Source organism: Notolabrus celidotus, chromosome 1 (genome assembly GCF_009762535.1).
Source record: "Notolabrus celidotus isolate fNotCel1 chromosome 1, fNotCel1.pri, whole genome shotgun sequence".
NCBI lineage: Eukaryota > Metazoa > Chordata > Actinopteri > Labriformes > Labridae > Notolabrus > Notolabrus celidotus.
Window position 1 is genome coordinate 30,812,224 of NC_048272.1, and position 27,600 is coordinate 30,839,823.

Genomic DNA, 27,600 nt, shown 5'->3' on the forward strand with positions numbered 1-27,600 from the left:
ATTCAGTATACCTGTCTTCTGACCCTGTATACACCTGTCCTCTTTATCTTTAAACGTATCCCTCTATCATACTTATCTGTCCTCGTGTCATTTAAACAGTCTCTTCAGCAAGACACACCTGACCCATCTGGCGTATACCTGTCTGCATGTCTCCCTTCAGTGTACGCCTGTTCTCGTGTTTCATACATCTGTTCCATCAAACGTCTACCTGTGGACACATGTTGATGTACTCGTCCTCCAGTGCTATTCACCTGTTCCTCTTTCCACCTGTTAGACGTCTGTCCCCTTATATATACCTGATACCATGTTCACACCTGAGCCGTCCTCACCTCGTCCTCTGCCCGTGGAGAAACACTTGAAGATGACCATCCTCATGTCCAGACCCTCCTGGATCCAGATCTTGTTCATGATCCGGATCACCTGCAGAGTCAGCATGTCCTGCCGCAGGTCGTCTCCTGACTGGACAGAGACAGTGTCAAAGGTCAGGTCGGTCACTCGGCTGTTTGAACCAGAAACAGACTAAGGCAGGCGAGACATCTCACCTTGAAGATGACGCTGATGTTGTCTCCCAGAGGGTCAAGGTTTTGGAAGGACAGTTTGAGAGGGACGGCGTTGGAGTTGAAGAAGGAACACGACTGAAGAAATAAAAACATAGTTAAGTATTTCAGACAGGTAGACGAGTGTGTGTGTGTGTGTGTGTGAGTGTGTGTGTGTCTCAGGTGTCTCGTTCAGTACCTGGATTTTGATTCCTGTGACGAGGAGCGCTGGGTTCAGAGGAAGTCTGCAGCTGCTGTTCACTGTGAAGAACTGCTTCATCTCCTCCAGACCGTCTCTGAGGACGGTCTGAAACAAAAACACATCCTAAATGTTACTATTATGTGTACTGACTTAATGCTGCAACTGCTTCTTGGGGAACTGCTGCCCTCTGCTGGACTGTTGCTGCACTGAAGCTCAGAAAAATATGAATAAATAAAGATAAATGTGTAGGGCTTTTATTTTAGCAGCAAATACTTTGATCAAATGTAAATACTTCACTTCCTTAATCCGACTTTTTTGTGTGTCTCTCTTTTAACTTAAAAGCAAACTAAATCCAAAATGCAGCCATACTTTGAATATATTTCAATTTACTTCAAGATGTTTTCCAGAGAGAGTAAGGGCAACATGTTCTAGTTTCTAGGACGCATGGGAACCAACAATCTAACACCATTAAACCTTTTCTCCAGGTCACATCCTGCCACACATCCTCTATAATAACTCGGATCGTAAGGATTGTCCTGTCCTCTCACCTGTCTGCTGGACGGCGTGGCGTCTCGGACTTTGTGAGCCACCTTAGTGAGGACGGAGACGAGCCAGCACTGGCGGTCAAACTCTTCACGAAGACCTCGTCCGACGCAGCAGAGCAGAGCGGCAAGCAGGTGCTGGTAGCGAGCGCTGAACTGGCTGTCCTGCAGGTTGTCCTTCAGCAGCCTGGGACAGAGAGCAACAGGAGTGAAGATGGAGGAATAATCTGTGTGATCTGTATCTCCCATTGCACCGCTGTGACATTAATTCTGATGCTCATTCTACCCAGGGAAACAGAGCTGCTATTAATCTGTGCGTAGGGCTGGGCAATAATTCTATAATTCTAATTGTCGTGATATCATTTTTCTCAGTAAATACACCCCCAACCACTGTAAAAAGGGGAGGGGGGCGCTAATGTGTCTTGAACGCTAGTTGCCACCCAACATGAAGAAGAAGAAGAAGAAGAAGAAGAAGAAGAAGAAGAAGAAGAAGAAGAAGAAGAAGAAGAAGAAGAAGAAGAAGAAGAAGAAGAAGAAGAAGAAGAAGAAGAAGAAGAAGAAGAAGAAGAAGAAGAAGAAGAAGAAGAAGAAGAAGAAGAAGAAGAAGAAGAAGAAGAAGAAGAAGAAGAAGAAGAAGAAGAAGCCAATCATGTCGCAGGGATAGAGGTAGGCGGGGCTTAAAGATGTTTGGAGCGGAATGTTAACAGCTGAAACGAGCGACGGCGACACTGATGAAAACTCAAAACCTACCAGCTCAAAGCAGCGTCGTTAGTCTGACACTGTGCTGACTCGGCGTTAACTATTAACTTTATACACTTCATTAAATACAGGATATGGGTAAATATATCTAATTATGCAAATGATCTCAAACAAATAAAATAAGAATCTACAAACTAAAGCTTTTAACATCGTGATAACATCTTTTTTTAATATCGCCCAGCTCTAACTGTGCGTGCCGCATAATGAGCCCATGTTTTAGTACACATGAAGACATATTTTGGAGGGTGAACAGCTGATCAGTGTGATCCCTCAGACTGCAGGTAGCTCTATGTGTTTGTGTATAAACTTTAAATCAGCTGACCAGAAGAGGTAGTGAGCGATGCGGACGTCCCCGATGGCTCTCCGTAGGAGGAAACGGACCAGAGAGCTGTCCAGGTAACACTCGTACTTCAGGGCCTGAAACACAAACACAGAACTTCATCAGGACCGGCTGTGTGGTCAGAGAGGCTGAAGATCAAGTTACAAAATATATATTGGGATAAGTCTTAATTACATCAATAAACAGTTATCAATTAAAAGTTCAAAAGAGAGATGATTATAACTAAGAGGTCAATGAAACATCTCTTCTTTATCCTGGATCAGAATACAAAACAGGTCATCATTAATAAATCAGGAGATATTACAGAATACAAGCATGATCCCTGTCAGGTTTTTCAAAATAAAAGCCTCTGCTGTAAGCAGTCATGTTACCTGGACGAGCTGAGGCAGGAAGTCAAGCAGCTCAGGGTCTGAGATCGAGTCCATCCACTGAACTGCTGTCCTCCTCAGCTCCTGGTCTGGGAACCTGAAACACACACGTGATGATGTCATTGGGGTTATAACTAGGGTTATTATGTTGATGTTACTCAGATGTACAGAACTTGAAACAGACAGGTAAGCAGGGACATACGTGGCATGGAGGAGTCCCAGTGCGTCCAGGTGACTCAGACAGGCCCACTGTTTGAGCAGGGCGTAGATGTCGGGTAGACAGGCCCACTGCCAGCAGGGGGCGCTGGCCAGAACCAGAGGCAGCGCTGCACTCTCCGCCTGACAAAAAGCCTTCTTTTCCCACAGCAGACGCTTGTCCTCCGTTGTCAACCTGCAGGCAGAGACACACAGAGTCATCACTAACAGCAACACACACTGCTCTACAGAGGCCCACAGAGCTCAATACATAGCAGTAAAAAAAGAACCAACCATTGATAATGTAGCTTCAGCATGTCGCTAGCATGTCAACTTAAATAGACTGCTTGAGTGCATACACATAATTTCCCTGGATTGTGTACCATCATAATGTGAGCGAGTGCATGTAAGAGTGTTGGTGTGTGTGTGTGTGTGTGTGTGTGTGTGTGATTCTGACCAGAAGAAGGCCTTCTTGTGGAGGACGTCCTGCAGCTGGATCTGACTGATGGTGTCCAGTCTGGAGAAGTCGTACTGAGGACAGAAGTCTGCAGGAGGAGGAGTGCTGAACCGGACCTCGAACGACGAGGTGGGAAAGTCCACCTGATATATATATATATATATAGAGAGAGAGAGAGAGACAGAGAGAGAGAGAGAGAGAGAGAGAGAGAGAGAGAGAGAGAGAGAGAGAGAGAGAGAGAGAGAGAGAGAGAGAGAGAGAGAGATGTGTTCTTTAGTTTTCTTTTCATTATCTTTATCATTATCCTAATTTTTGTGAACTCGATTACAGATTATCAAAGACCAGAAATGATCATAAAGTTTGTCCAGCAGAGGGCGCTCTGATTTGCATGCTTTGCAGCTACTCATAAAAATACGGCTTAAAATTCAAACATTTATTTTAATTTAAACAGATATCAGACCAGCTTTTGTTTTTCTCTAGACTACAGAGAAAAATGTGAAGAACTTCTTATCTTAATAAAACAACCACTTCCTCCTGTCATCATCAGAGCACCCAAACATCCCAGGTTTGAAACAAGCAGCAACCTCCAGAATTGAAGCCCATGCAGAAGTGTTAATAACTGCAGTTCATCAAGTGTCCACATACACACCAATTCAAACAGCCGATCTTTACAGCAGAAATAAACATGTTTACAGCCTGGTACAAAAAACGAGTGTAGTCTAGATAGCTAATTTCTCGATCGGCACACACTGTACGGGGGAAGAATTTTTTTATAACGCGCTTATAATAAGTTTTCCATTATGAGAGGCACAGCTGACTTGACCGACAGGCGTGAACACTGTAGCTGTTGACTAGGAGGCTCAAAGTCCGCCTCTTTACCTCACACTACCTCAACAGCAGTTAGGTTGAGTTCAGCATTTCCAATATGGCCCCTGCCAACGATTGGCTTCAAAACTTCAGAGACAGATGGGTGACATCACGGATACTATGTCCATTATTTATACAGTCTATGGTTTTAACACACATTTATTAATTACAGTTTAGAGTTTATGAATCAGCATAATGAGGACATTACAGAAACATGTGATTAATAATAACCTCATTATAATCAATATTTCAGAGGACGTTTGAACGATTTTGACTTCTTGTGGAATTTGATATCGAGACAAGTTCTACTTCATTCGACTTTATGCTCCTAATCTGAGGGTTAAAAAGGAACATTTTCACAATTTTTACCTCAAATCTAAAATAAGTCATCTCTTTCTTTTTTTTGTGCCACATTACAAATTATTTCCTCACATAAGTTTTCTTTAAAATAAACATAAAGCTTTGTAATTCATGCAAGATGTAAAAAAAACCTTCTTATTGAACGTGCTTTTTCTGATGTATTACGTTAATTAATCCACCCAGGAAATCAACCCATGTTGCCATGAAGAGACAAAGTATCATCAAACTAGTTAATTATGTGTGTATGAGTGCAAGTGTGAGTGAGTGTGTGTATGTGTGTGTGTGTGTGTGTGTGTGTGTGTGTGTGTGTGTTTATGTGTGTGTGATCTCTCCTGAGCTTTAACAAGGTTTTTAATCAGGCACAAATAAAAACAGATCCTGGTTTGGTCGACCGCACTGAAACAAAGAGTTAGAGATTTGAGCTGACCTACATACAGTCTCACTCTCTCCACTCTGTGTGTGTATAAGTGTGTGTGTGTGTGTGTGTGTGTGTGTGTGTGTGTGTGTGTGTGTGTGTGTGTGTGTGTGTGTGTTTTAAAACTAGAATTGAGCCTCTTTAATGTTTCTAAATAAAAATCAGAAATCTCTTCTCATCTGTCTGACCTGATGATGCAGAAAAAACTCCAGTATGTAGAGACTCTCTCTCTTCCTCCTCAGACGGTGCGTGTACGTCACTTCATGACCACCAGGGGGCGTCAAATATGAACTCACAAATATGAACTCACAAATATGAAACACTTTATACATTATTCAGAGTGACTTTCCCTCTGCCAGGAAACATTTATCTCTAAAAACTGAACACAAACTACGACACAAATCTGACTGACGAGAGAAGGCAAAAATAAATCCTGTTCTTCACTGATCAGCATCAAAACTTGTTCTGAAGAGAACCTTTATAACCACGCACAGAACGAAGAACGTGTAAGACATAAAATTAAATTATATAGGACGATCCTTTTGTGCACAACACTACTCATTACACTTAATCTCAATGTCTCTGCTGCAGGCCTCGTGTACATTGTGAACCCACTTTACGTTACCGGCCGCTGCAAAGAAACTTAAACCATGAGCGGTGGTGAGGATAGCAGCAGGGTTAAAAGTTGTGACATTTGCCTCGTTTATTTTTAAAGGTGTGTGAACCGCAGAGCTCAGAGAAAAAGGAGAGCTGAATGAGGACAGTTTCATGTTAAATCGACCAAAACAGGCAGATAAGAATCAAGTGGCATGGAACGATAACAGACATGGAATCACTGGGACTATTAAAAACTGTTAACATAAATCACTTTAAATCAATACAATAATCTTTTCATAAACGTTTTTTACCAATGTGTTTGCATTTTAAGTTAGTATTCCGGTAATTAGCGGGAAAATATATGGTTAGCAGGTACTAGTTATGGGAAATAGAACCCCTTAGGGGTGGACACGAAACCCCTTACATAATGGGATTAATAACTATACTGGTACAGATATTTCCTCGTTATGTAGTGATAGACCTCTGACATTTACTCACCACATGGAAATTCTGCTCACGTTCGGAGCTTGGAGGGGTTCTGCATGATTCTATGTTTGAAAGTTATATATATCTATATATATTTTGGGGGGCTTTTACACCTTTATATTATATACAGGGGAACACAGTGGTTAGTGTAGGAAACTGGAAGAGAGTGGGGGAACGACATGCGGGAAAGAGGCCGCAGGCTGGATTCAAGCCTGGGCCACCCGCTACATGGGCATACAACAAGTCCACGCCCATAATTCTATATTTTAATCTTTTATATTTTAATAATCATTTAATTCTATTTCTTTTAAAATGAAAAAAGCACAAAGAATGAAATCTGAACAGGCCTAAGAGCCTGAACTCACCATGCTGCACTCCTTATACAGTAAAAATGTGTTTTATTTGTCGCTTTATTCCCCCTCCCTTAACGAAAATGAACCAAACTAAAACTTTTGTGCATTGTTACACCTCTAACATTGAGGTATTTGTTTGATGGCCAAGCTCTGCTGCTAATTCAGCACAGACAGCTTAACGTAACGTCTGTTTTTCTCAGCTGAAGCCGTTCATTACATTGGAAGTCTGAGCTGTAGTTAGCTGAGTCAGTGGGACATACATTATCAGCTCTTTCATGGACCTGCTCCTAAAGAAAGTCTCTGACACTATCAGCTCCTCTGAATCTGTGTTTCTCTGTTTTTAAGGATGTGTCCTGTTTCCGGCTGACGCTGAAAAAACAGAGTGAGACCTCCCGTCTCACCTGCAGGATCACGCTGTCCGGCTGGCTGAAGTTTGGCGAGCTCGTCCGGGCGTTCCCGTTCCCTGGAGTTGAAGGCCACAAGCCCAGCAGCTTCCTGCCACACGTCAGGACGCTGCACACACACAAAAACACACACACACACACACACACACACACACACACACACACACACACACACACACACACACACACACACACACACACACACTTATCAGTCAACACACATGCCTAATCAGCAGGAGATAAGCAGCTGTTGAGGAGGAAATGACATCACACAGGCTACACATCTAAGTGAAGGAAGGAGAGCGAGTGACTGAGTTTACAGTGACAGCAAAAGGTTCAAGAACAACAACATATCAGCTGATTTGGTCCCCTTTAACGCCTCATCATTGGTTGTTTGGAGGTGTTTCGAGTTCAGGGAAAGTGATGTAATGCAGGAAACATAATGCGTGAACTTGAGTCTGCACTGTATGACAACACAACATGTTAAACCACCTGAAAAAGCACCATAGAGTGCAATACCATGAGTGTCTAAAGGAGTTTCAACTTCGTCTGCAGAAGATGCATCAAATTCAGGTAAAGGATAAATCTGATTTAAAGGTTCAGCTTGACGCAAAATGTAAACAGGAGCGTGTAGCACAATCACGGGAATGACAGCTTTGTAAAGCAAACATAGTGGCTGTTTTCTAAACAGCCGGCTACATACTACCTATGAATGTAGTATGCAGTACGTACTGCATACTACATACTGCGTTTGAAGGTAGTATGTCGTATGACTATTCTGTTGGATCTGTTTTACAGGATGCTGGGTCAGGCGTTGCTTGATTTCCGGGTTTTGGAAAGTGGAAGTGAACAACGGCCAAGATGATCGTGAAACTGCTTCTTTAGCATCACTTATGATTTAAAAAGTTAAGAAGTGTTTTTTATGGAATTTAATAATTTTTGAAGCACCTAAAATCTAAGTTCCCCCGTCAAAAAAGAAGAAAAAAGAAAAAGCGGAATGAGCGCTGTGCATTGTGGGAAACAGTATGTGAGGGTAACTGGTCCAGTGCATTATGAGAGGTTTTCACGAATCAGTAGACATCCGGGTAGTTTTGGCATACTGCAGATTTTGCACTTGTTCACATATAACTTACTACATAAATAATTTTTGCCAAATCAGTACGTACTAGTTGTGTCATAGGAGTTCTCAGTTTGTCTCAGAGGGTCATGTTACTCACTGTCTGAAGTTGAAGAGTGGCATGGTGACCCAGCCCAGAGCCTCGATGCTGCGCCGCTGCTTCCCCTTCTCCTCCGCTCCTCCGGGGGGCGGCAGAGAGCTGGCATACAGCGTCACTGTCAGCTGGGACTCCCGGGGCAGCTGGTTGATCTGCACTGGGAAACACACTCTGCACGCACGCACACGCGCACGCACGTACGCACACACGCACGCACGCACACACACACACACACACACACACACACACACACACACACACACACACACACACACACACACACACACACACACACACACACACACACACACACACACACACACACACACACACACACACACACACACACACACACACACACGGGGGAGGAGACAGGTGAGGCAGAGCTGGGCTGAAGTGATGTTACAAAATGATAGGCAGGTGGGGCTGCGTACCTCTGGTCCCACATCACCAGGTGGAACAGGTATTTGCTGACCGACTGTTTGCTGGTGTGCTGCGGCGCGCAGAGCTCCGCCCCTCCGTGAGTCAGAGAGCAGGACAGGAAGAAACCCTCGTAACTGGCCAATCAGAGAGCAGCCCGAGGAAGAAATGAGAAGAAACGTTAAAGAGAAACTCAACATCCTGACTTCAAATATCACGACACCGTCATCACCAGGCAGAGAGCGCCATCTCCAGTCAAACTATTACACCTTACACCTGTGTGAGCAGATTAAACCACCAATGATCACATTACAGAAGCTGTAATCTGGATTATAATCCATCGCAGAGTGTTTTTGGTGTCGTTACAGTAACTAGGATCAGAATCAGTTTTATCGGACACATACAAAGAGTTTGACTCTGGATCACTTTGCTCAAGTACAAACACTAAATATCAAACATGTCATCACTGCTTGGCATGAAAGGCTTGAAAATAAGGAGTGTAAAGAAGTGTGGTCCGTGATGATGTTTTTATGTTTCTGACTGAAGAGCAGTACAGTTTTTTTTAAGATCCTGCATTTGTCATGCATGCACCCAGGTTATAAAGTGCCTTTCTTAGATCATGTCTCTGCAGCCTCATTCACACATGCACTTAACCCCTAAAGGTTTCCCAAAATGTTCAAGGTGAGATAAAACCAAACTGATGCTTTTCTTTAACTCAAGCGAGTCCCCAGAAAACATCCTCTTGATCGTAATCTAACAAGGGAAACCAATAGATCTCGTCATATAGTACAAATATTTGGGTTTTCTTTTTGATCTGGAACTTTCATTCAAAGCCCATATTGCCAGTTTGGTCTCCAAACTCAGAGTGAAGCTAGGTTTCTTTTCTTAGAATTAGATCCTGCTTCTCCCTGAGAGCGAGGAAACTTCTTGTATCTGCAACTTTTCTGCGATTACAATTACAGTGATGTGCTGTAATTGGGAGCTTCAACTAAATGTTTCCAGCCTTTAAATACTGTGGATCATTGTGCTTTGAGGATAGAGAAATAAGCTCTTCAGACCCAAGCCGTTTTTTGAACCAGGCTGTAAACATGTTTATTAATGCTGCAAAGATCGCCTTTTTTGAATTGGTGTGTATGTGGTTTCCGGTGTTTCTGCAGCCAGCCTCAAGTGAATGCTCGATGAACTGCAGTTTATAACACTTCCGCACGGGCTTCATACTTTGAGACCGGAGGTTGCCGCTTGGTGTGTCCTGTGTACAAAGATCTAAAAGCCACTTCACTATGTGCTGACATCTTACAAAAGTGTGTTCCCCGTGTTCGGACAGAATTAGGTAAGAGAGCATTCAGTTTTGCTGCACCCTCTGCTTGGTATACGCTCCAGAATGAATTGAAATTGTCTGAGTTTATTTCACTTTAATGGTAAATGGCAAATGGATTTGTACTTATATCGTGCTTTTCTAGTGTTTCTGACCACTCAAATTGCTACCTGTCACGTTCACCCATTCACTCACTGATGTCAGAGGCTGCTATATTAAGGGACCATCACCATTAGCTAATCACATTCATACACATTCACCCACCACTGAACAACAGCGGGAGCAATTTGGGGTTCAGAGTCTTGCTCAAGGAGGACACTTCAGCATGAAGTTGGGATCGAACCGCCAACCTTCCAACTCTACTCACTGAGCCACAGCCTTTGGCTCCATCTTAAAAGAAAGATAGACCACTGTGTTTAAAAAAAAAGTGTGATCACTATTTGCACTTTATTTGCAAATTAGTTGCACCTTTTTAATTGATTGTTTTTACATATTGTCTGTAAATATGCTCTATACTACGTACTATTAATTTTGACGAGTGCGGCTGACCTCTTGGCCAGGTCACCCTTGTAAAAGAGATCTTGATCTCGATGGGTTTTTATCTGGTTAAATAAAAATAATACAAATAAATGTGCGACCAAAGAAAGCTGGATTCACCCTCACTTTTTCTCTGTCAGTGTGAAGAGTAAGGGTGAATCGAACTCAGGACAACTGACCAACAGCAAGCGGGTAATGTTGATGATGCTTAATGATGTTGAGATTCAATGACATCAAACCCTGAATAAACCAAAAGGAGTGCTGCTCAGTAAGAAACAGTCGCACTGAGGTGAAATGATCTCAGATTATTGAGATCATTATTGAGATTGATTTTCAGAGTCTGTTGTAAGTGTTCCTGACTGTTTGAAGCTCATAAAGTAGTGGCAGACTTGCTAAGTTACACATAAAAAACTCTTCCCCTCCATTCCCTCTTCAAAAGCTTCATTCATCAACACTTTGAATATGTGAAAATACTCGTAGCATTGAAATGAAGACCAACACTCAGATTCTGCCTTTTGTGAACATCACTCAGTCTGTTCTGACATATTGCCTTTTCGAGGAGGATTTTTTAAGCCTCGTCTGTAACGCTTGGAGGTGTGAACGTGGAGCAACGTGTGAAGGAGCGACAGAGGCGGATGTGAGAAGAGGTTGAAGCGTTGAAGCAGTGCTGTGTGTGTGTGTGTGTGTGTGTGTGTGTGTGTGTGTGTGTGTGTGTGTGTGTGTGTGTGTGTGTGTGTGTTTGTGTGTGTGTGTGTGTGTGTGTGTGTGTCTGAGAAGGAGTATTACAACAATAAACACTTGAAGAAACAAGCTCATGTTGTCATCAAAAACATGTCAATGATAGCTGTACAGACTTGCTTTATGCAGCTGAGGAGACTCTCTAAAGTTAGGCTGACTTTATCATACATGTTTTTATCCCCTCCTGTTTGGACGACTGTGACTCACTGTACACACGTTTTAACAAACAGAGTTACAGCTCGTCCAAAACGCAGCAGCCCGACTTCTTACCAGAGCCAAACAGAGAGATCACTCCTGTTTTAGCTTCCCTCCATTGGCTCCAGATACATTTTAGATTTGATTACTGACTTTTAAAGCACGCTCTGGATTTGCACCCAAGTACACATATGATCTACTTCTTCATTTTCTAATTGTATGTGATATTTTGATATATTTCACATTTTTTAATTTCACACACACACACACACACACACACACACGCACACACACACACACACACAGACACACACACACAGACACACACACACAGACACACACACAGACACACACACACACACACACACACACACACACACACACACACACACACACACACACAGATATTAGGAGTGCAACAATATGTGTATCTGTATCGAACCGTTCGATACAGTGGTCATGGTTCGGTACGCCCGAACAATATGAACCGAAAAATATGCAATTTTATTTTTATGTTATCACCTTCTGACGAGTTCAGTGGATCTGCGCTGACTCCTCCGGGCTGCATTGTCGAGCGCAGGTGTCCTCTTTGGTTGCAGAGTTGTTCCGTGGTCCTATAGTGATGCTAGACTGGGTGATGTGGTTTTAAAGTGCGTATATGCATTACTTGTGGTCTTATACTGCATGCTGTGTAAGACTTCAGCCTGATACCAGACAGTGTTTTTCTGCTGTTATATCGGGGGGGCACCCGCCGGGTGAGGTTAACTGCCTCATAGATCAGGTCAATACCTTGTTCTTTTATTTAACATACTAAATATCTTTATGTTATTTATCTTATTTACATGACGGGATGTCATTTCTGTCTCTACATGGTCGCGCGTTCACAATTCTCCTCTGCTGTCTATCGCGCACGGCATATGCACACACAGACATACACACATACACTCACAAACACAGATACACTCACAGACACTCACAGACACAGACACAGACACACACACACACACACACGAAAGCCAACCCATGCACAGCAGAACGTGTCAGTTGTAGCTGCCCCTGTTACATTTAATTTAATTTAAAAACTGTGCTTTTGAGCTGAAACAAATGTTGGTAATTTCAATAAACTACAAGTAAAAAAAGGCATGGAAATTTCTCTTTTTCTGTATTGAAAACAAATCCAACCAAACTGGGAATTTTCATCGTTGCAACCCTAATATATATATATATTTATATATATGTTAAATATTAAATCCTTTAGATTTTTACCATTTTCATATTTCTACATTTCAAATTTTTTTTGTTATAATATATATTTGTTCTATTTTTTTCATTTTGCCATTTTATATTTGTACATTTAAAGTTTGTATATATTTGTTAAATGTTTTATATTGTTTATATTTTATATTTCAGATTTTTTGATCGCTCTTATCTTTATCTTTTGTTGTCTTTGACACTTCGATGTCTTATTCTTCTAACATTATTCCATTTCCTTTTATTTGTCTTTCTCACATTTCTCTTCTTTTGTATTTTATTCTTTCTTATTTAAAAAGCCTCATAACCCTGTTTTGAAAAGTTAAAGATTATTATTAATATAAAATGTAATGTGTATTTTATTATAAAATGATACATAATAAAGGAATGTGCCTACATGAGGAAAACTCACGTCGTCACTTTTTGACTTCAGGCTCTAAAGGTCGGCTGAATGATTCAAGATCAGCTTCCTAACGCTTAAAACTGATCAATAAGTGTTTTAGCAAACCTGACACTGTGTTTCAGCTAATGTACCTTAAATACCATCACTGCCCACACATGCATACACACAGATGGTGTGTGATGCTGACAGCCAGGTGCCAGGCCTCCTCTCAAAGGTCAAAGGTCAGCTTTGGTTCCCAGGCAGTCAGCCCTTTGTTCGCAGAGAGAGAGAGAGAGTGTGTGTGTGTGTGTGTGTGTGTGTGTGTGTGTGTGTGTGTGTGTGTGTGTGTGTGTGTGTGTGAGAGAGAGAGACGGGGGAGGGGCAGCAGCTCTCAGTCTGAGCTGCTTTTGTTTGTGAGAGTGAGATCAGCTGAATCATCACTCTGTTTGTCCTCAGTGTGGATGTAGTACACTCTGCAGCCTGTAGAGGCCGCCAGCAGTTGGTCCTGATAACTAATGATGCTGTGTTATTGTGTGTGTGTTAGTGTGTGTATGTGTGTGTGTAGTCATACCTGGCGGCCCAGGTGATGGGGATGCGGTGAGCTGCATACACGTTGAAGGAGAGCACGTTGTTGACGAGGCCGGCCTCCTGAACGGGCGCCGTGCAGCTCTGACTCTGCGGCGTGGTGTGGAAGTTGGCGTTGAATGTGCTGCAGTACAGCTCCACCAGATCCAAGATGGTCGCCGTCAACTTCTCCACTACTTTCTCTGTCAAACCAGGAAGTCACACACTGATTTAGAAAAGCTTCTGATCCTCTGATTAAAGGAGAGAAGGACTGTGCGCCTCTGGAAAAACTCAGACATAGAGAGCTCCTGCTTTTGTTTCACTTCTCATATTTGTTGTGATGTGTGTTTCTCTTACCTCTGTTTTCTCTGATGGCCAGCACTGAAGCATCCTGGGAAAAAGAGACATTCATTATTAAATCTGACCATGAGTGCGATGATCCTTCATGATATCCTTTATGATAAAGAACTCGTTATGACGTCTTCTATATGATGACAGCTTCCCTCACCTTGAGGACTTTGGGCTGCAGACGACAAGGGCATGCTGGGAGCTGGCTGAGGGCGGAGGTCACGTCAGGTGTTTCCACAGCAGCTAACGAGGTGCAGAGCGCCTTCACTGATTGGACAAGGCGCTCCACGTGCAGAGGCAGCTCCGCCTGCAGAGAAAGAGGGGACAGAGGCAGTAACAGGGATTCATTTAGTGACATTTAATGCTGTGTATGTGTGTGTGTGTGTGTGTGTGTGTGTGTGTGTGTGTGTGTGTGTGTCTGTGTGTGTGTGTGCAAGTGTGTGTGCGTGCGTGCATGCGCGTGTGTGCGTGTGTGCATGTGTGTGTATGTGCGTGTGTGTGTGCATGTTACCTCTGACAGCAGGAAGGACTCGGCTTCATTATGAAAAGTATCAAGCAGCAGAGTCAGAGCTTCCCTGATCACACAGAGAGAAAACAGACATCAATAATCAAAGAATGATAATAATAATAAACACAACAGTAATAATTATAATAAATCTTAGTATAAAAACTAAAATAATAATAATATTAATAATAATATTAATAATAATAATAATAATAATAACAATACTGAAAATAATAATCTCAGATCTGATTTATTACAGCTCAATAAATAAAAATAATCAGAACAATAAATAATGATAATAAAAACAGAGCTTTATTCCAGCTGAACTCTATAAATAATTATAATAAAAATAATTAAAAGATAATGATAAGAGTAATAATTACAACAATCATAATAATAATATTAAAAATAATAATAATGTTAATAATATCTGATCTTTATTCCAGCTGAACTCAACAAATAATAGTAAAAAATATTAATAACATTAATAATAACAATGATTATAATAATAATCAATGATATCTGAGCTTTATTCCAGATGAACTTAATACATAATCTTAAAAATAGTACTAAGTTATAATAAAAATAATAATAATCATAATCATAATCATAATTTCTTAGCTTTATTCCAGCTGAACTTAATGAATAATAATAGTAATCTTCTCATAAGGAGTTGTTATGGTCAGAGGCTTGGCTCCTCACCTTGTCACGGTCTGTTTGATGGGGCGCTCCTGCAGCAGGATGCTGTGGTTCATGGTGGATAACGTGTCATCGTCTTCCTTCTGTTGACAGCAGGTGAGAAAGGACAAGTAAGAGTTGCACAGATATCTCTGACTGACTCTTAGTGATGTCTTCCTGTTTATAAACTCAATAATCCTCCAATCTGAAGAATCCTAGCCTGAGGAGACGTTCTTCCTACTTCATAGATTGTTTAATCAATCTCTTTAATATAACCTCTAAAATGATCCTCAAAGGGGTGTAGGGCTTCAAACAGAGCAGAGGGTTTGTATAACTACCTGATCAATCACACGGGGGAATATTTACGTGTGCATGTGTGTGTGTGTATATATGTGTGTGTGTGTGTGTGTGTGTGATAGTGTTCAGACCGTGCGATCCAGCTCTGTGTTGATGGCCGATCTCTTGGTGAGAAACAGTCGGACGTCCCAATCAAACTTCAGACACTGCTGAACAAACTCAAGACCAGCCAGAGTCTGAGAGCTGAAAGAGAGAGAGAGAGAAAAAGAGAGAAGGAGAGAGGGAGAGGGAAAGAGCGAGATGTAAGAAACAGTTTTTCAGTTATTGTTTTAGAGCAGGAAGTTCAGTCAACATCGGCTTATCAGCCTGAAACACACATCCACTGTCTGGAGACACATACAGACACACACAGACACACACATACACATACACATACACACACACTGCAGCTGTACCACGTTGTTCTGGACTAAAGTTACTGTATGAACCCCCAGAGAGCTGCTGTACAGTAGTTTGTGTGTGTTGTGGTTTGTCAAGTGTGTGTTTGTGTGTTTTCTACCACGCGTGTGTGGGTGTGTGTGTGTGTGTGTGTGTGTGTGTGTGTGTGTGTGTGTGAGTGTTGTGGTTAGTACATTAGTGTTACTGGTTTAACAGCAGCCACAGCTCAGCAGCACTCTGTTATTATGAGTCTGGAGCGCAGACCACAGATGGACCGACACAAACACACACACACACACACACACACACACACACACACACACACACACACACACACACTGCAGTCATAAAACTGGAGTGAATTCTGTGTAAAACGTCTCGAATCTGCAGTGAGGAAAAGACTGTGTGGTTTGAATTTCTTTAAGCGTATTTAAGCAATCCTCTTCTGAACACACTGACCACAGGCTGCAGATAGGCGGCGCTGCACTCCACCTTCATGCAACAAATAAGTAACACAAACACACACACACACACACACACACACACACACACACACACACACACACACACAAACACACACACAAACACACACACACACACACACACACACACACACACACACACACACACACACACACACACACACACGATTTAGTAGTATAGAAAAAGCCAAAATATCTTGACTAATAAAGTTTAGTGACCTTTCGAGCATGTTTTCACTCTGCTATGAGCTGGTTAGTTTTGATTTTTCTTCAGTGTCACTGTCCCTCGTTTCAGCTGTGTTTACATTCCGCTCCAGATGTCTTTAAGCCCCGCCTACCTCTTATCCTGCGACATGATTGGCGGTTCAATGCCGTCTTCATCTTCTATTTAATGTTGGGTGGGAACTAGCGTTAAAGACACACTAGCGTCCCAAACTCCCTTTCCAGTGGTTGCGGGTGTAATAACAGGTTTAACTATATCAGCGTTTCATTGTACATTTGTTATTTTTATATTGAGAAAAATTATATCACGATAATTATTGTTATTGTTTTATCACCCAGCCCTAGCTCCTGGTACAGAAACCAACAAAGTGACATCAGACCTCTCTCAGGTCACGGGACTCTGAGGGTTGGAGGTTCTTACTTGTTGAGGAACTCGTCGTGTCCGCAGACCTTCAGCAGGTAGTGATCCACGTCCAGGTGATCCAGATCGTCCTGAGCGTAACACAGAGTCTGATAGATGAGCAGGTCCACCGTGGATGAACCTCAAACACACAGAGACAGTGTTTGTTATCAAACTTTAGAAATACACGCTCACTACTTATGATTTTATGTACATACAGAGACGTGAAGTATAGATCTATTGAACGTAATATGACTTTAATATCCTGAGAGCTCACAGCAGAGAGTAACAGAGAGCTGAGATGATCTAAAACTTTAATCATGGAGCCTGATGTTCCTTCCACAGATCTCAATCCATCAAAAAAAAAACGTATATTTGTAATACACCATTTCAAATATAAGATGTAATATTTATCAAAATTTTAGGACTGTGTCCTAATACTTAATCCTCATATGCGGTGTTATTTTATCTCTTTCTATAACATTATTCTGAAAAGAAATGTTTATTATTGTTAATTTTCTTGAGTTGGTTGATAATGTTTCAGATATTTTTTACATCATAGAAAAAATTGAATTAATAAAAATAACAATAAAAACAATAAATAGCAATAAAATGATTACAATAAATATAAAAATAAAATACTATAGTAACCAAAAAATAAAACAAACAAAAATATAATAATAATTAAAATAATACAACAAGCAGTAAGTAGAATTAAGTAAAATTACATTAAAAAAACAAAGAAAAATATTAGGCCTAGGACCTGAGCCGTAAAAAGCACAGGACACAATACAGTCAGGTGTGCCAGAAATTAACTAAACAATCAAGAAAATAAACCAATAAAATGGTATTTACAATGAAATTATGTGTGATTTTTTAAATGATAAAATATACCTGTATTTGTATTGCAATAAATATAATAAATTATATTTTTAAGACAATATCAGCGCTTAAAAAGGAAAATGCATAATCTAAAATTATGACAAATTTATAATCCTATACATAAAAAAATATATACACACGTTTAAATTATCAGACTTTAATTTAAAATAATTGCCCTATTCTTGTTATACCTCTTTGAAATGCATAATTATATGCATTCTATGTAAAGAAGAACTGCATGTCCTAAAATAAATGTATTTGTTATTTAAAGTCATTCTATTATTATTATTATTATTATTATTATTACTATTATTATTATTATTATTATTATTATTATTATTATTATTTTATTAGTAGTAGTAGTATTTGGAAAATAAATATGGATAAATGCTGTTATTGAGACTTCAGTTCTTTGATGTTGTTTTTCTTTCATCATAATTTTTAGACTCTTTTAAATAAATAAGACTTTTACTGACTTTATGTAGTTAACAGAATATTTTGTATTCTCAGGATGAACTGTTTCAAAGCTTGGTCTAACTGAAACACTTTAACACACTGCTTCTGTCTGCTTCTCTCTGCACTGCGAGGGCTCTGTAAAAAAGAGGAACACCCAACAGTGTCTTACCATCACAGGTAAAGGTGAGTGGCTCTCTGAAGTGCTCGCTGATGACCGTGACCTTCACGCTGACACCCAGACCCTGATGCAGCTCCTCCAAGCCGACTGACGGTGACCACACGAAGCCGGCGTTCTTTGAGTTGTCACTGTGCGGGTATGCCGAGCGTAGACTGAAGACGAACGGAGAGAGAGAGAGAGAGAAAGAAAGAAAGAGAGAGAGAGAGAGAGAGAGAGAGAGAGAGAGAGAGAGAGAGAGAGAGAGAGAGAGAGAGAGAAAGTTAAGAGTCTAAGCAGTTATCTGTTTCAGTGTACTCAGTGTCACTGTAGTGAGTCACATCAGCAAAAAACAGTCGTACTGCAGCTTTATGAACCAGCAGATGTTACTCTGATTCAATGACGATAAACAAACTAAGAGGATGCTGGAACAACGACATCAGGATGCAGATTTGTAAAAGTCCGGATTTAAGCTCTGTCTGGTCCGTCTGATAGATAACTTTTAAAATGATTGTTTTTTTAAATGGGGTTTGGCTGGACCTCTTCTGATCATGGCATTTTGGACGTCTCTCATTAAATGTCAGTTTTAAGTGCTGCTGTCTGTACCTGATATAATTTGATCAAGTTACTACATTAGTTTGGATCATTACTCAACAGCTTCCTCCTCACGGGGCTCAGCTGCTATAAAACGGATCACAGGTGAAAACCATTACAATGCGAGTTTGATTTATATACGATTTAATCAAACACGTCGCTGATAAACGGACTAACCAGATTCCTGTGTGGAGGATAAAACATAGAGCAGCCAGACAGTCTGTGGTTTCATGATAGTTTGAGACAGGACGTGCAAACTGAAGGCTCTCTGCAAAGACGTAAAAGTACTTTTTAAATCCTGTTTGCTTTGAACTCAACTCTGACCGGCCTCTGGGACACGCTGCTGCACTGATAGTTGAACTTTCCGACTGGTGCAAATACAAGAGTGATGCAACAGAGTGTGCTCGAGTCACCTGGGGCAAAACTGTGACTTATTAATCACTCTGAATGCCAACAGTCAGGGATATGCTCCACAACTGGTCTGGACACAGCTTTAGAGGCACAGAGATTCACAGACATGACGAAATGAGAGAGACGAGTGTTGTGATAAACTCCTGACACTAAACCAGAGATTCTTTACAGTTATCTCCTGTAGTATGAGCTATGACACATAATGGCTCCACATATTTATCTTCACTGCTCTTCACTGTGGCTAAAAACTCCTAAGAGGGGTTTTATCTGGTTCTGATGCAGACTGAAATGAATAATGAGGTCTCTATACGACCTGCAAAAGCAGCCAACACCATCAGGAAGACGAGGGATCATTTCGTTATGGTTATTCTACATGCCCGTCACCAGCACATGCTGCAGGAACAGACTTGTTTTGAGCTTTTTCCCACGCTGGATTCTTCGCGTACAAGACAAGATCAGCCAAGAGGAAAAGAGAGAGTCCCACTTTGACCACAAGGGACGCAAAAATGAACACAATCTAAAAGTTTTTGTAAGATAAACTGGTTTTCAACTTTAACCCATAAAGTAAAACACAGACTTAAATCTGAAAGAAATATTCATAAATCAGACGTATGTGATGCCTGTCTCTCAGGCTGCTGTGTCTCATTACTGATGTAAACTGTGAGCGAGGTATTTACTGACAGTGACATCATGATCATGCAGGAGAGACTCTGTTTGTTAATGATGGCTATAAACATTCATTATAAACATTTATTACACTGTTTGTGTCATCAACAGACTGAAGGTCAGGAGCTGCGTGTGTGTGTGTGTGTGTGTGTGTGTGTGTGTGTGTGTGTGTGTGTGTGTGTGTGTGTGTGTGTGTGTGTGTTTGTGTGTGTGTGTGTGTGTGTGTGTGTGTGTGTGTGTGAGTGAATCTTCATGAGATCAACAACTTTGAAAATAGTGTTGTGGCTTTGATTTTCTTTCCAGTGCAATCATCTTTCCAGCAAACTGAGGACTTCTCTACACTGTGGGGACTTTTCTGCACTGAGGGGACCTCTTTGCACTATGGGGACCTTTCTGGACAGTGGGGACCTTTCTGGGCTGTGGAGACTTTTTTGCATTGTGGGTACCCTTGTACATGACAGGAACCCTTCAGCATTGTAGGGACTTTTCTGCACTGTTGGGAGATTTTACTGCACTGTGAGGACTTCTCTACACTGTTGAGAGATTATACTGCAATCCGGGGACTTTTCTCCACTATTTGACCTTTTCTTCACTGCAGGGACTTTTCTGTACTCTAGGGACCTTTCTGCAGTGCAGGGACTTTTGTACATGACAGGAACTTGTCTGCACTGTGGGGACTTTTCTGCACTGCAAGGACTTTTCTACAATGTGGGGTCTTTGCTGCACTGTGGGGACTTTTCTGCACTGCAAGGACTTTTCTACACTGTGGGGACTTCTCTGCACTGTGGGGACTTTTTAGCACTGCAAGGACTTTCCTGCACTGTGGGGACTTTTCTGCACTGCAAGAACTTTTCTACAATGTGGGGTCTTTTCTACACTGAAGGGACATTTTAGCACACCAGGGACTTTTCTGCAAAGTTGTGATTTTTCTGCATTGTGGGGATATTTAAGCAATGCCAGGACTTTTATGTACTGCCGGGACTTCGCTATACTGTGAGGATATCGGCCCACAGCACGTTAATTTCTTCTAATAAAAACATTTGGAAGACTGTTCTGAGGTAAAACAACATTTCTGTATCTCCAAGACGTTTTGGAATAAAAACATTGCTGCACTTAAAGACATTTCCGCACTCGGAAGACATTTCTGAACTAAGAAAACATTTCTGCACTTAGGGTAAATATTTTCACTGAGAGGACATTTCTGCACCAAGAAATACATTTCAGCATTGCTTAGACATGCACTTGACGGGACGCAGTGTGTCATCATTTCTTAATGTTTGTATAACTCAAAAGGCATGTTTGAAGTCAGACTTGGTTATTAATTATCAGATTAAATTTAGTTGAAGGTCACAGAGGAGAGCCTGGGAAACGTTCTTTGTATCAGGCCGTTTCAAATGCAGAGAGACATTATTATAGCTCTATGTTTCCCTGTTCTGTTGTCCCCCCAGGCCCAGCAGGAGACACGGATAGTGAAGGTGCATCTGGCCTTAGATGCTAAGGTGTTTTCTGTGGTTAATTTTGTCTCAGTTTTTGGGCAGCTGTTCTCTCCACAGCGCCACCATTAGATGAGTGTTAATATATTCATGTGTGTCCGCGTTGTTACTCACACATCCAGCATGTGACAGAAAGCTGCCACCTCCTCGTCTCTCTCCTCAGACACTTGGAACAGTTCGTATCCAAATCCATTCATCCTGGATCCGAGAGACACCTGTCAATCACACAGAGCAGACCCATTAGAGGAGAGCTCCACAGAGTTTTAACCTTTTTATTCATTTACAGCAGAAGGAGGAATGATAGGGGGAGTCAGGAAGATGTCTGAACTACTCAGAGAATACGATGTCATGTTTATTAGAGGCACGGGTAGCCAGGGTTATGATAAAAACTTTTTTCTTGCTTCGTTCTCTTTGTGAAATTTGCTGCTCTGCTGCCAGCACACCTGTTCATGTCTGTGATTGGTCGCCTGCTGCAAACTCTTCAAAGTAAAACCAGATGACAGTAAGATGCTGTTCAGAACAGCTGCTATGTGACATGCAGGCGGCTAAGCTTGATATTTTAACAGATTATTCACAATCTATTCACAAACTTTTTCTAAACATGCTGTTTTGTTGCTTTATCTCACAAAGAACAGACCTACGGTAGGCGTCTGTCTCACCACAGACTCATCTTCTGCAGACTAACATTGACGCAACCTGGAGACCTGATCACTGGTGCTGTATTCACACATTCACAACACCTTTCAAAGTTTTCAGGGGCCTTGCTGACAAAATGTACACCCTGACTTTAGGATCGCGTGTGAACAAGCATCTTTGGGAAATCTCAAGGGAAGATCTCTGACAACCATAATTAAACTGTACCATCACAGCTTCAGTATGTGGCTGGTCGGACTGGTCTGTCTGCTGATGGACTGTGACTGTCATCAGTTTACACACATCAACAGAGAACAGAGAGGAGACCTGTTTACTTAAAACATGACTGAATGAGCGTGAAATGAAACAGAGAGAGAGAAGTGAAAATCAAACGTCAGCTCAGGTCTGTGACTCTCAGTCTGATCAGGGTTTCATGACCAAGCTGCTTCAGATAGAATAAACGTAGATGTTATGATTTCCAGTCTGATGACATCATAATGACATCATCTAATTAGCATAAAATAGGTTACAAGTGTTACAAATAGGATTATTCAAAAGTTCTTACCGGGTCTGCAGAAACCCTCCGCTGGTTCTTGTTGCTCTTGGGAACAGGTACGTACGTTCTGGGCGGGACCTGAGGGGGGAGGGTCTTACTCCGAGCCACGGGCTTCCCTGATTGGTCCCCGTTGGTCCTCCGACCTCGGGGCCCCTGCCGGCTCTCGTTAAGTCGGGACAGCGAGTCGTTGATGTTGTCGTAGTTCAGCTCTCCTGAGGTCACTTTGGGCTGATCCACGTCGGGGGTGAACAGGTTCACATCGCGGGGCATGGTGGACCCTCGAGAGGGCAGGAAGGGGTTCTCAGACCCTGACGACTGGGGGAGGGGGTTTCTTGGGGGGACGGCAGGGGGGATGTCGTCTGGAAGTGTGGGGAAGCCTTTAGAGAAAAACCCTGACCCTGATCCATGAGAATCCGCTAGGCTGGGACCAGAGCCTTCTCTGAACTTGTTGGCCTCTGGACTGTCCAGAATGTAGGGGGACTCTTTGTTGTAGCTCCCCTGAGGAGGGGGCACCCTTGCTGGGATGGAAGGAGGAGACTGTGACCCTCCAGGCTGGTTCAGGGAAGAGTCCGACCCAGAGAGGCCCCTCAGCAGGCCTCCTCCTATGGGTTGGCTCGGGATGGGTCGAGGTCGTTCCATGGTGGGATTTGGGGTTTTGGAGCGGGTCTGGCTATGAGCTCTAGGCCCCGGGCTGGGGCTGGTCCCGGTGCCGCTCTTGTCCTGTTTGAGTCTGGAGAGGGCGTCGTACTCCATCTGCAGGGCCTCGGCCAGGACCAGCTCCTTCTGACTGAGACCCAGAGCCTCCAGGCAGCCCCAGCCCGCCTCGCTGCTCTCCTTCTGGGTCTGAGCCGCCGACATAATGCCTCCTCAGCAGAGACGGAGCAGGAGGGAGGGAGAAGCTCAGCTGGACTGTGAGAGGAACCGGAGAGGACACATGGAGCTGCAGAGGACGAGCTGAGGAGGAGGAGAGAGAGGACGGTTAGACATCCATCGATACACCACCACTTCAATTCTTACTCTAAACCAAAATCAATCCATAAATCAGCCCGAGTGTCATCTATCACCAGACTGTGAGTGTGAATCTCAACCTTTAAATCAAACTGAAGGACCGCTGAGTCTTTAGCTTCAAACTAAGCAGAAAAACTAAATGTTCAATGTGTTTTATCTGAAAGCCTACAGACTCTTCATCCTCTGTGTTACTGAGAGCAGTGACTGTCTGTTAAACTGGAACATCTTTGTTCAGCTGTGGGGACATCCCACTTGAATCTCCTCTCCCTCAAAAACACATCAGAGATCCGGTGAACCGCCATCTGACCGACAAACCTGCAGCCGAGCTTGGAGGAAGGAAGGAAGCACAAAAAAACACACACAATCAGGAGGAAGTGAGGAGGAAGAGGCAGCTGAGACCTGAGCAGGTCAGAAATAAACCCTGATTCAACCTAGCATTTAATGACGTGGCTCTAGAGAACTCTGCGGGGACTCTCGGTGTGAGGTATGTCTTCAGAGCCACCAGGACAAAAACAGTAAATTTACCCTCACACATCATGGGAGTTGAGGCCGGCTGCAGCATGCTCGGTGTTATTGTGTCACTTAAACATCGTGATACACTGAGACAAACAAACCAGCCGACCGAAGCAGCTGCTCGTGAGCTCTGTGCGGTTACATTAATGTTATGAGGCTTTGAACAGAGCCTTCAGGACAGCTTTGAAGAGACAGACGAGAGAGAGGAGACATTATTTTATTGACTCCTGCAGGGGGAGGGGGTCGTACATCAAAGAAAAGAAGGGATCAATCTAAAAAGGTTATTTGTTTGCAACACAAATTTCTTCTACTTTCCAAAACTTCAGGGGAGTTTTCTTTTTAGCAAACCAAAGGCTGTACGAAACACAGACGTAGTGTCAGGCCATGTCCACACATATACAAATATTTCTATTCTAAAAGTAGTATGGGAGGTCGAGCCTTCAGTTATCAGGCCCCTTTCCTTTGGAATCATCTACCAACCAGGGTCCGGGAGGCAGACACCCTCTCTACTTTTAAGAGTAGGCCTCAAACTTTCCTTTTTGATAAAGCGTATAGTTAAAGCTGGTTCAGGCTTTAACCAGCTCTTAGTTATACTGCTAGACTGCTATTGGCCGAAACTAGGGATGTCCCGATCAGCTGTTTTGGTCCCCGATCCCGATCTGATTTTAAATATTGAATATTTGCCAATACCGAGTCCCGATCCGAAACTTGTGTTTGCCAAGATAACAAAAATAAGTTAAAACAATTACTTAAAGATGTCTTGTGTTTATTCCATTTAACTTAATCCAGCTAGCATTGTTGTGAAACTCAATCTGTTTTACAAGCTCTGCTGTGTGAGACCAAGCAGCAACCTCTGGTCTAAAAATATGAGTCCAATGCAGAAGTGTTAAAAACTGCAGTTCATCCAGGATCCGCTTGAGGTTGGCTCCGGAAGTACCGGAAGTCACATACGCATGAATGGGAAAAAGACGATCTTCACACAAACATGTTTACAGCCTGGTACAAAAGACGAGTGTAGTCTGGATAGCTAATATCTTGATCGGCACACACTGTGAGGGGGGTGAATTTTTTTCTCACATCGCAATTTTGAAGATATTTCAATTACGAGTCTTCCAATGAGAGGCACAGCTGACTTCAGTGGCAGGTGGGAACACTGTAGCTGTTGGCTAGGAGGCTCAAAGCCCGCTTCTCTACGTCACACTGGCTTAACAGCAGCAACATGGCTGCCACCAACGATTGGCTTCAAAACAGCGCTTCAGAAACAAATGGGTGACGTCACGGATACTACGTCCATATTTTATACAGTCTATGTATGAGATCCACGAAACTGGTGTGCATGCATTACCTGGGGGGACAGGGCCTTCTCTGTCGCTGCCCCCACCCTCTGGAACTCTCTCCCCCAGCACCTTAGATTCTCTCCCTCACTCACCTCATTCAAATCCGGACTCAAAACCCACCTATTTACAAAGGCTTTTGACCTATAAATGTTGATTTTTGATTGTTTTGTTTTGCTGCTTTGCTTTCCCTTGCTTTTTTGCACTGTTTTCCTTTGCTTTTCTATTGAACAATTTATTTTCCTGTAAAGTGTCTTGGAGAAACTTTTAAAGCACTTTTATAAATAAAGTGTATTATTATTATTATCATAATTATTATTACAGCACGCTTAAATCCGGGGATGCTCTGAACGCAACTCTCTCGAGACAGAGCGTGATTCATAATGGCGGCACGTAAATATTGGGAGTGACAGCGCGATCGAAACACGCCCACTTGCATGCCACTAGGTATGGAGTGACATGCCGGTATAAAGAACAGCACCTGCCGCTGGCCACTAGGTTGCAAATGCTAATGTAACAGACTGTCCTGTGTTTGGTTTATGTTTTCACCTTTTTGAGCCGTGTGACCCTGGAGAGTTACCGTAGGGTGCGTAGAGCAGACGTTTTTTCTGTGCTGTGTCTGGCGGTGCACATATGAGTTCTACAATAAAACAATTTTGAATATAAAATTATATCACGGTAATTATCCTTATCGACTTATCGCCCATTCCTAACTAGAAAAACAGTCTGAGTCTGTCTGTTACAAAAAACAGAACTCTCAGTGGACGGTCTTTTGGCATATCTGCATGGTTGGCTTTGTTCTATTTTTATTCCTTGTTTTTATTGATCATGGTTATTTGTTTTGTTAGTTGCTTTTACTATCTGCCATCCTTTAATTGTAAAACACTTTGTGACTCTTTTTCAAAAAGCGCTTTGTATTATCATTGGGCAACACTGCCAATAAAGCATCTCTTTGAGCCTGTTTTACTTCTGCTGGTGACTCCAAAACTTTTCATATCAGTCAGCTATTTAAATCAGAAAGTGTGTACGAAAAAAAAAAAAAACACTTTTAAGAGTGAAACTGAGACTGTGGAATCTCCTTTGTTGTATAAATAAATATATGTAATCTGTCTGAGTGTGCAGGCTGCTGTCTGATTCCCGTCTCCGTTTGGAAGCCTGGGGGGTCATCATCATTGAAACACACAGGGGGGAGGGGAGGAAACGGATGATTGGGGTGGGGGAGGAACAGAGCTGAGACCCCCTGTCATTATATGTCCCCCACAGAGGGAATAAAGCCTGACACACACACCACAAACCAGCTGTGCCCCACTTCCCCCCCCCGCACACATGCACCAGCGTGGACAGAGGACTGGTCTGACTGACCCAGCTGGATCCAGCAGTACACATGCTGACACAGACAGATGCACGGACACAGACACATGATTCAATGTGTTCATTTCACTTTACATTAAAGACTGAGTGAATCTAAGGCACATTAAATATTACAAACTCTTCAACACAAAGGTTCAGAACGCGTCTGCAGAAAGACGGCTGCATCTCTTCTTTCCGTGTTTCACATTCCTCTTCAACCTGGCCTTTACATTACCCACAATGCACCTCTCCCTCTGACAGCTGTGTTGAAGATTGTGGTGTGTTATGCTGATGTAGACGGAAGCAGAGATAAGCAGCCGGCTGCAGAGCTCCGGTTCACTCTGCTGCTGCACACAATCACATGTTGCCCATCAAAGCTTCAAACTCCTTGATCCGTTTATAGCAGCTGATAAATCATCAATCATTACCACTCTACCTGATAATCACCTGTGCACTGACTCACAGCGGTATCAACAACATGATAAGATTGTTCTATCTGCTCCATTGTTAATACAACAGGAGCAATAAAAACATCACACCCCATCCTGTGTGAGGTCCAACAAACTGAAGCTGGAGCTCATGGCAGATGACATTCTCAATGGAAGAGCAACCACGCAGCTGGAGGAAGGACTGTGTGATAAATTTAGGTCGTCCCTACTGTGCAGAGGCTTCAACACAGCCAG

General features: G+C 42.4%; 1 protein-coding gene across 1 annotated transcript in view; it reads right to left on the reverse strand.

Annotated features, from left to right (window-relative positions):
• The window catches only part of pik3c2b (phosphatidylinositol-4-phosphate 3-kinase, catalytic subunit type 2 beta), a 46,355-nt gene that overhangs the window by 14,555 nt on the left and 4,200 nt on the right, over window positions 1-27,600 (reverse strand). Inside the window, exons 2-22 of the mRNA XM_034686808.1 lie at window positions 22,722-23,666; window positions 21,638-21,738; window positions 18,375-18,535; window positions 16,889-17,009; window positions 15,457-15,568; window positions 15,053-15,132; window positions 14,357-14,420; window positions 14,006-14,152; window positions 13,855-13,888; window positions 13,505-13,700; window positions 8,530-8,652; window positions 8,099-8,266; window positions 6,879-6,990; window positions 3,400-3,542; window positions 2,950-3,138; window positions 2,751-2,844; window positions 2,362-2,456; window positions 1,287-1,467; window positions 736-843; window positions 543-635; window positions 330-459 (exon numbers count right to left, since the gene is read on the reverse strand). Coding sequence (XP_034542699.1) covers window positions 330-459; window positions 543-635; window positions 736-843; window positions 1,287-1,467; window positions 2,362-2,456; window positions 2,751-2,844; window positions 2,950-3,138; window positions 3,400-3,542; window positions 6,879-6,990; window positions 8,099-8,266; window positions 8,530-8,652; window positions 13,505-13,700; window positions 13,855-13,888; window positions 14,006-14,152; window positions 14,357-14,420; window positions 15,053-15,132; window positions 15,457-15,568; window positions 16,889-17,009; window positions 18,375-18,535; window positions 21,638-21,738; window positions 22,722-23,570 — 3,301 coding nt within the window. The 5' untranslated portion in view covers window positions 23,571-23,666. The remainder of the gene's footprint in view (window positions 1-329; window positions 460-542; window positions 636-735; window positions 844-1,286; window positions 1,468-2,361; window positions 2,457-2,750; window positions 2,845-2,949; window positions 3,139-3,399; window positions 3,543-6,878; window positions 6,991-8,098; window positions 8,267-8,529; window positions 8,653-13,504; window positions 13,701-13,854; window positions 13,889-14,005; window positions 14,153-14,356; window positions 14,421-15,052; window positions 15,133-15,456; window positions 15,569-16,888; window positions 17,010-18,374; window positions 18,536-21,637; window positions 21,739-22,721; window positions 23,667-27,600) is intronic.